Source organism: Pinus tabuliformis, chromosome 5_2, assembly GCF_031772625.1.
Source record: "Pinus tabuliformis cultivar Carrire ecotype Pingquan chromosome 5_2, CPIR1, whole genome shotgun sequence".
NCBI lineage: Eukaryota > Viridiplantae > Streptophyta > Pinopsida > Pinales > Pinaceae > Pinus > Pinus tabuliformis.
The window spans coordinates 1,083,563,538-1,083,573,634 of NC_142306.1; the positions used below are offsets into that span (position 1 = coordinate 1,083,563,538).

Sequence of the window (10,097 nt, forward strand, 5' to 3'; positions counted from 1 at the left end):
AGTAGATCTAGCGTAAATATGGATCTATGCTAGTTTAATTCCCCCATTTAAATAGGCTACATTCCAGGTGAATACCATGGGTCAATACCATGTGCCATTTTGGTGAATACCATGTGTCAATACCATGTGCCATTTTTATTTTTATTAATACTAATATTAGGTTTAATAATGGTTTTTTGCATGGTATTAATAACAATCTAGTCCATGGTATTTGTCCCATAGTATTTTTTCCATAGGTTTCACCTAAATATAACACATTTTTTGAGTGTTCGTAAATATAAGGTGACTTATGGAGTAAATATAAAAAAATGTTTTATTTGTTTACCATACCTCTCGTTTATTTATATTTTTATTAATTTACCATACCTCTTTTACAAATATGGTATTTGGCCCATAGGATTCACTTAAATAAAACCTCTTTCTTGAGCCTTTATAAATAGAACGAGGGTTATGGACTAAATATAAAAAGAGGTTTTATTTATTTACCATACGTCTAGTTCATTTATATTTTTATTTATTTACCATACCTTTTCAGTAAGTATAAAAAGAGAGGAGGTCTCGATGGCGATTTCAGAGACTATCACATGAGACGGGTTCGGTTAAGGGTTAGGGTTTCAGTCATCTGCAGCAGCCCGCATCTGTTTTTTCTCTCCTCTCCCGGTCATCCGCATCCGGCGCCGTTTATCCTATAGGTCATAGGCCGGATCCGACGCTCTGCGGTTAGCCCGTCTCCGTGCAGCTCCATCTCCACCGTTTACTTACCATAACCGTTACGGCTGTTTCACTGTCACGACCCGATTCCCTCCGCGGTTAACTGCGTTTCGAGGTGTCCGCCGTCCCGAGGGTTTTTGTAGCTGGCATCATGGAGGACCAGGAAGCTGTCGACTACACTGAAGACCCGCTGGAAGGTGTCTCCATCTGGCGTACGCCCCTATCCACATCACAAGGTATGCTCCACTCTGATCTCCCGGAAAATTTGGTTGCCTACTCTGCCGGGTTGTCTCCGCGTCATTTTCCCGTGATTCTCCCGGATATTCCCCCCACCTGGCCGGCATTGTCTACGCCTCCTCACTCTCCGGCCACTCTAGGGTTTGTGGCAGGCTGTATCAACCCTAACCCTAGTTCCTCTCCTCATCCTGCCTCGTTGCCCTGGCCCTCATCTGCTGACCCGCCTTCCGCTCTCCCCATTTCCTCCCACTCTGCCGCCGGTACTTTCTCCGGTAGCTTCACTGATATCCCTCCCCTCTCCGGTCCATCTTCCTCCTCTGGCATTTGCTCCCATCCCCCTGCTACCAGCTCTCACCCCGCACTGGGTATCGACCCCGACCCGGCATCGAATCCTTTCCCAAAAAGAAGTACCGTTGTTTCAAATCCAGGGAGGAGGATACTTTTCTTAGGCTTGAGGAGGACATCCAGTGGGGTGAAATCATGGTTTTTGTGGACAGAGTCCTTGTGGGTCGTATCAGAGGCAGGAATTACTCGGCTGCACACCTAAAAGCGTGGGCTACTGAAGTCTGGGGCCATCACCTGGTCGACATCCCCTTCGTGCAAACCTTTGTGAGGGGATGGTTCACATTGAGGTTCGCTCGTGCCGACCACACAAATTCGGTCCTTTCCTCATTTTGGCATTTCGATCACGCCTCGGTCCTCCTTAAACGATGGACCCCTATGTTCGACCTGGCTACTAAGCAGATTGGGATAGGACCTGTATGGATCGGGCTACCCGGCCTCCCCCTGCAATTCTGGTTTGAAGATATTTTTCGGAGAATTGGTAACGCCATTGGCGTCTATATGGACTATGACAAGTCGTATCTACATACCAGCATGATGGCATACGCGTGGCTTCTCATCAATCTGGACACCAGGGGAGGTTTACAGGAATATATCACTATACAGTGGAGGAACTCTTCCAGGAAGCAGAGTATTGACTATGAAGGGATCCCGTATAGATGTCGTAGGTGTCACAAAGTTGGGCATCTTTACCGAGACTACCCTCTTCTTCGAAAAGGGCTAGATTGTGCACAAGATGTGGTACCGGATCAATCTTTTACTCCTCCTGCTCAGCCCCCGTCTGCGAAGCCCTTGGAATCTCCAGAGCAGGTGGTTGGCGCTCCTCAAAACCCTCCTGGCACCTCGGCGGAAGCACCCACCCGCTCATCGCCTGCCCCCGCTCCAGTAGACTCTAATCCGGTGGGCGACGATACACCGGGTATGTCTGTCACTTCCTCATCTATTGTTTTTTCATCTATGCATGATCCGGTTGTCTCTGTTTATATGCATCGGGCTGCCTCTCTTCCTCCCCCCCCCCATCTGCTCCTCTTCAATCTCCCTCCCCTGCACCTGTGCCTCCCTCCTCTCTCATCTGCTCCATCCCGGCCCCCTCTCCCAGCGCTCCGCTGTGCCAACCATCTCTCCCCTCTCAGTTGATGGATCCGCTTTCGCTCCCCTCTCCCCCTACACCTCCCAGATACTCCCTCCGACCCCGGAATAGAGGTAACGGCCCAGATGCCATCGGTCTGGACCTTGATACCGCGCCTACCTCTCATAAGCTCTCTCGAGGGCGACCATCTCGCATTTCGAAAGCCAGACATGCTGCTGATGCTGAAGTCGCTATAGGATGACATCAGACCATCTTTAGGGCCCTTAGAGCGTTGAATGGCCCTGCTTCTCATCCGACATGAAGATACTATCCTTTAACTGCAGAGGGTTCGCTAGTTCACCCAAAAAACTAGCCCTCAGGAGACTTCTCTCCCTCTCTCAATCGGATATAATTTTTCTGCAAGAAACCCTCTGTCCTGCAGACACCCTTATTCCCACCCTCCAGGCCTGGCTGCCCTACTGGACCTTTCACGCTCTGGATGCCTCCGGGAGATCTGGCGGTTTGGCGATTGGGATCAATAATAGAGCGCTGAGTATCAAGAATATTTGGGGTGGCAGAGGGTTTATTGGTATAGACGCCTATGTTCTTTCTATGGAATCCGATCTTCGGCTCATCAATGTATACGGTCCTTGCTCAGATAGGGCTACCTACTGGGATTCTTTACTGAATTCAGTATTATTTCAACAGGATAATATCATACTTGGAGGAGATTTAAATTTTACCATGGGTTTCTGTGAATCATGGGGACATGCAGCCCGGATTGATCCCTTCTCGGAAACTATATCTACTCTATTGAATGAGCACCACTGGATAGACACACCCATGGCAAAATTACAACATACTTGGTCTAACAATCGAAGTGGTGAGCAGAGTCTAGCCAGGAGACTCGACAGATTTCTTATCAAAGAATCCCTCCACAACAGGATTGCCCGTATAAGGCAATGGGTGGGCTCTGGAGGCATATCAGACCACCGCCCAATCTTTTTGGAGATCTCGGATATCTACAACAAAATTAAGAGCCCCTTCAAATTTAACTCCTCCTAGTTAAAGGACCCCTCCTACATTCAGATGGTAACCGAGTATTGGCAGAGGAACCCTATCAGAGAGGATGAAAACTTCACTGAAGGTTTCATCAGGAAAATAACGGAGCTCAAAAGGAGCTCAAAGCTATGGGCACATCAGAAGAGACTCCGGGACGATCATATTTTGAGGGAGGCAGAAAGTATCATTGCATCACATGAAAACGAGGATGGAGGCATCTTTCCTACACAGGAAAGGAAAAATCTATACATGTCCCACATTGCAAATCGATCACAGATCCTGAAGGACAGAGAGGAAAGCTGGCGGCTACGGAGCAGAGCTATATGGCTCTCAGAAGGGGATAACAACACCAAATTTTATCACAAATTTTCCAACGGGAGGAAGGCTATTAACACTATTTGGGAATTAGTGGATGCCCAGAATCACATCGTTACATCTCAGAGGCATCTTGCTAAGCTAGCAACTGACCATTTCAGAAGCATATACAAGGCTCCTCGTGAGGTCAACATTCTTGAAATAATGAGGGTGGCCGAAAAATTCCCCAGATTTGTCTCCCCTGAGGACCATGAGGATCTCACCAAGGAGGTGACCATGGTTGAGCTAGAATCGACCATCAAATGGTTTAAGAAGGATAAAAGCCCTAACCCTGATGGTTGGACCATCGAATTCTTCATAGCCTTTTTTGACTTGTTGGCAGACGATCTCCTGAAGATCGTCGAACTGAGCAGGCAATCGAGTAGGATCTCCTCGGCTATCAAATCTACTTTCATCACCCTCATTCCTAAAACCAATCACCCCACATCTTTCAATGAATTCAGACCCATATCTCTTTGCAATTGTCTCTACAAGATCATCACCAAAATCATTGCAAACCGTCTGAAGCCTCTATTATCTCGCCACATATCTTCTGAACAATTTGCCTTCCTTGACCATCGACAGATTCATGAAGCCATAGCCACTGCTCAGGAAATCCTCCATTCCCTCCACATTAAAAAACAAAAAGGTATGATCCTCAAGGTTGACCTATCCAAAGCATTTGATAGAGTAAATTGGTTATACATCAGATTGCTCTTAACTCACCTCGGCTTCCCCTTTGTCTACATCAAATGGGTCATGAGTTGTATTTCAGATGTTGCTTACAGTGTTCTTCTAAACAGGGAGGCCACATCCTTCTTCACTTCGGAAAGAGGGCTCAGACAGGGCTACCCCCTTTCTCCCCTTCTATTCCTTCTTGTCATCGAAGGGCTGAGCAGACTTATCATATCCTCGATAGATAGGCAACAGATTACTGGCATCAACATCTCTGGAAATTTTCACCTCACCCATTTATTATTTGTGGATGATATTCTCATTTTTCTAAATGGAGGCATTGGCGATGTCACTACTCTACACAATATTTTTCTCCTGTTTCAGCATGCTACGGGGATGATGGTAAATGACAACAAATCTACTATCACGACAGCTGGTGTTACTCGTCATGAACTTGCATATGCCACCCAGCGCTTCCCCTTCACCTCATCCTCGCTCGCTGATGGCATCAAATACCTGGGGTACAGGTTAAAACCTCTTGGCTACAAAATTGCTGACTGGACATGGCTTCTAGCAAAGGTGGAGAAAAGACTCCAAATCTGGTACCACAAATATCTCTCTAGAGTAGGTCGTCTGATCCTTATCAAATCAGTCATTGAAGCTACGCCAGTCTATTGGATGACACTGGCTTGGATACCCCGAGGTGCCTTAAACAGACTACAGAGCATATGTACCAGATTTCTATGGAATGGACATCATCCAGGGAAAGTACTTGCATGGGTGAAATGGGAAACCATTGCCAGACCAAAAAGCTGGGGAGGTTGGGGTATTAAAAGGCTAGATCTATTTGCAAAAGCATTAGCTGCAAAGCTTGGCTGGCAACTACTGACCACAGACAGCCTTTGGTCGCGAGTTGCCCAAGCAAAATACATCTGGCCCTCACACCTAATGGACTGGTTCCGTCAAAATCATAACGTGGGACACAATATCTCCAATATATGGAAGGTTGTTTTACTTTCCCTCCCCCTCTTGCGGGACGGCATTACCTGGCGCATTAAGAGTGGACAAGATGTAAGAATAGGCATGGACCCATGGGTAGGATGTGGCAACATGCACAGACTATCGGAAGGCCTTATCAGACATCTTCATAATAGAGGCATTACTCACATAAATCATATTGGTGACAGTACAAACTCTACCTTCCTACAACAGGCTTGGACCTCGCGGCGGCCCTGGAAATCCCGGATCAATGGCAGTTAGAATGGAGTAATTTTACAGATACTCTTACACAGGCAAATATCAGATTGACTGAAGGACCGGACGAACTCATATGGGCCATTGCCAAACACGGTATTTACTCTCCTAAAATGGGATACCTGAATTTAATGGAACCACATAAGCCTCCTAACATCCTACCGCACTGGAAAACGATCTGGAAACTTCAGGCCGCCCCTCGTTGTCGATTATTGATGTGGAACATCATTTTTGATAAAATTCCCACTGGAAAAAATCTCTTGAAACGATCTTACAACGGGCCCTTCAGATGTCATCTTTGTTGTTGCGAAGAGGAAAGCACTGATCATCTCTTCATACACTGCACAGTCACTAGAGATTTTTGGCACAGTATAACATCTTATATCACCTCCCTTAAAGCTTGGCAGGGGACTAACATTCTGGATGCTTGGAACAATTGGACAAGAGAACACTCTGGCAAGCCCATTAACATGCCCCTCCTCGCATGCTGGGCTATCTGGATAGCTCAGAATCAAATCATCTTTAACAACAAGGCTCCCCATTGGCCGACAATACTGAGTCACACCATTGTTGATTATAATATTCTCCCTGAGATAGACCGCACTGCGCCAACACGTTCTTTTGTTCCTATTACCATTGATAAATCTAAGCCCTGGGCCTATTTTGATGGCTCTGCTCAGGATGAGGGATGCGGCGGAGGAGCAGTACTATATATAAATGAAACCCATTGCTTTAAGATCCAGATTAAGCTTCAAAATGGCACCAATAACTTTGCAGAATTAAGCACCGCAAAACACATCATACATTTTGCTATCCAAAATCAATGCAGACACCTTCAACTATTTGGAGATTCGCAGATTGTTTGCAATTGGCTAAATTCTGCATCTAATTGTTTTGCTTTCTCTCTGAGACATATTCTTGACGAAGCCAAAAGACTGATCACATCTTTTGAATCTTTTGTCTGTCGCCATATTTACAGGGAACAGAACACTGAAGCTGACCAACTTTCCAAAGAAGCAGCGCACAGCCATCTAGATCAATGGCTGATACAGGAGGAGATTGATGGATCCTTCCATCAATACTATCACAGGCTTTATATCGATATCAATAGAAATGGGTCTCAGACCCGTACATAAACAGTCACAGCTGATATGTTTTCTTTTTGATACACGTACTTATGTTTGTACAGACTATATAGAGTAACTGTCTATAACAGTGCTCTCTGCGTAGAGCAATTTTGATATTAAATTTTTGTTTTTATAGCAGATCTACAAGACTCCCTGCAAGGAGATCTAGATCATACAGGATCATTTTTGATAACTTGACTGGCCTATGGCCACAAACGAATATGCAACCAGCATCTACAAAATGTAATTTCTCTCCTTTAATAGAAATTACAACTTTTTCCTTATGGGAAAAAAAGTATAAAAAGACGTTTTATTTATTTACCATACCTCCACTTTACTTATATTTTTATTTGTTTACACCCTTTCATGTGTATAAGGTGACTTATGGAGCAAATATAAAAAATGTTTTATTTATTTACCATACCTCTCATTTATTTATATTTTTATTAATTTACCATACCTCTTTTATAAATATGGTATTTGTCCCATAGGATTCACTTAAATAAAACATATTCTTGAAAATGGGAGAATGGATTCACTTAAATAAAACATATTCTTGAAAATGGGAGAATGGATTCACTTAAATAAAACCTATTCTTGAAAATGGGCGAATGGAAGGTTGTAACTCCTAGTTTCAAGGGCTAAATTTACCTTTTTTACCCTCTCCCTTAAAATAAGGTGGGCTATTTGAGGTGATTTGTAAAAATGTGCTATGATACAAAATATTCGCCCACTAAAAATTTAAAACCCCTTAATTTCGCAAAAGGGCGAACATTCGCCCCTAAAATTTTCTATGAATAAAGCGCTAAGGCTTAGCGAACTAGGCAAAGGCAGGAACAGGGGGTATAAACCAACATCACGACCATCTTAGGGTGCGGAAACTTGGTTCCAAAATCCCCCCATACTGCTTCGGGTGAGACTTCGATCCGTGCTCCCTAGGCTGATGTCGAAAGGGCCAATAGTGTATGGATTTGTTTGGCTGACTAACGTTGAACCTGGGTCAGGGCCCCCAAAGCCAACAACCCTTTGGGGTAATTTTAAGTTTGGTGGTGGGGCAAGAACTAGAGGAGTTGTTGGTGGAGCCACTAAAGGAAATTTGAGTGGATGTGGGTAGATAGAAAAATGTCAATTTTTTTTTTATTGGCACAAAGGAGGACGTTCTGCACAACTCATCCTGATGGGAATACAATGGGTGAGTCATAAGGTGTGCAAAGGAAGAATGGTGGGGATGCCCTAAATAGTGATGGACCTCCAAATTAGACATAAATTAAGGCTCATATGACCATCCTAAAACACATTAAACCTCTCCTTTTTTCATTAGGTGACAAAATTTTAGCTTTAATATGTTCATTAGGAAGGTTTAGAGATAATTGCATATTTGTGCCTAATATTATTTATTTTTGAAGAGTATTGTGAGAGTATTGGGCAGATTATGAAGATTTGGAGGAGGAGATAATCTAGGGACTTTCTCCCTAATACAGGAGGATCAATATTGGATAATAAATAAACATGATATTATGAAATTATTGCACAAATTCTAGATCTCAAGTGATTGAGAAAATCTAGGAATGTGTTCCCTATCATTTAATGCAGATTCCTAGTGTCATGAACCAGATCCACTATTTGAAGTATTTTGGAGGGGAAAGCTTCCTCCTTTCAAGGAGAATGCTTCCTCGTCATTTTTTGTAAGTATCAATTCTAATTTTCCTCTACGGGCATGCATTTCTTAGTCATTTTTTGGAGAAAACTTGTATTGTTGCAACTCCACTTCCATTTCTAGCAACGATGTACTTGGATTGGTTCAAATAAGGAAGTTTGGTGCCATTTTTAGCTTCTAAAGCTTGGTCTCCCTCATAGGACTCTAAGTATCCTTGGGCTTGGCCATCCTAGGAGCCTTAGAGCCCTTTTGTATAATTTTATTTTCTTCTTTTCACTTCTTATTCACATGCATCTCTCATTCTTGTTTTTCCTATGTCTGCATTTACTAGTGATGCTTCTTTTGCTATAGGATTGGGCTAAATGATTGATTTTTTTTTTTTTTAGTTTATTTATAGAGTCAGAAACATGATGCATCCTTTGAAAAGTTTTTAAAATTCATATTCATCATTGAGCTACTTGGATTTGTTTACTAGCTCACAAATCTAGAATTTCTGGAAGTCCCTTGTAGCAAAAAGTAGTAATTTTATGCTATTTTTTTAGAACATGTTAATGAGATTCAATTGAATTGATTCTACTTGTATTATATCATACAAAAAAATTCAATTTAATGAAAAAATTTACCCCAATGCATTTTGACGTGATTAGGTTAGGCATTTGATAGGTTAACTGACTCACTAGTTCTTGAATTTCTAGTTTTTAGAGTAGTAATTTTCTGCTATTTGTTAGCACGTGTTAATAGGGGTATTTTATAGTGATTCCACTTTAAATGGAGTCCTAATACATCATACTTTATAAAAAAAACTATCCGGTGAGAGGTGTAGCCACATATATCCGTGTAGCCACTCACCTGATGAAGGCTCCGTAGGAGTGTGAGGGTGCTGGGTTGCTTTAGTAGACATCTGAATGGAGTGTCGACTGTTAAGGAGAGGACCTTTAGGGTGCGTAAGCACGCTTAACTAATAAGGATAGGTGCTCGACCATAATGACCTTTAGGTGCTCGACTGTTAAGGAGAGGGCTGCAATCGAGAGGGCTGCCATCGAGAGGAGAGGGGCAGCTTCCAGCTTCTAGCTTCTAGCTTCTAGGTGACTTCAAGCTTCCAGCTTCCAGGTGACTTCAAGCTTCCAGCCTCCAGCTTCCAGGTGACTTCAAGCTTCCAGCTTCCAAGTGATCAAATTTTCATTTGATTTACTTTGTCATTCGGTGAATTATATTTTTTTGTACCAATTTTGTTTTGCTTGTAGCAACCTCCTATATCACGTGTAAACTTGACTAGATTTGCTCCAAAAGCTTGGCTTTTGTCTCTTTGTTACACTAAAAAATGTCACCATGGCTATTTATAGTTGGTATGGCTCTATCAACAGTCATACTACCCTCTTAAGCAAGTCTTATGCCTCTGCTATCCATGTCAAACTCCAAGAAAGAGAGAAAGTCTTTATAAATATGTTTATCTCTGGGTACGCAGGTTCTCTCAAACCTTACTAGCGAGTATGCACCTATTGTTCATAAGGTCTGCGTCCAAGGACGCTCTGTATCTAAAGGGGCAGGTGCGTCCCTCTGAAAAGGTTTAAATGCGCAAGTTTTATCTTCAAAAACTTACTTGTGGTCA

The 10,097-nt window shown here is 43.1% G+C and overlaps 1 protein-coding gene across 1 annotated transcript; it reads left to right on the plus strand.

Annotated features, from left to right (window-relative positions):
* Positions 1-3,448: 3,448 nt before the first annotated feature.
* Positions 3,449-6,840, plus strand: LOC149163025 (uncharacterized). The gene is made up of 2 exons (XM_089435329.1): positions 3,449-5,521; positions 5,638-6,840. Exons 1-2 carry the CDS (start codon positions 3,449-3,451, stop codon positions 6,838-6,840), a joined length of 3,276 nt encoding a protein of 1,091 aa, XP_089291455.1.
* Positions 6,841-10,097: the final 3,257 nt, after the last annotated feature.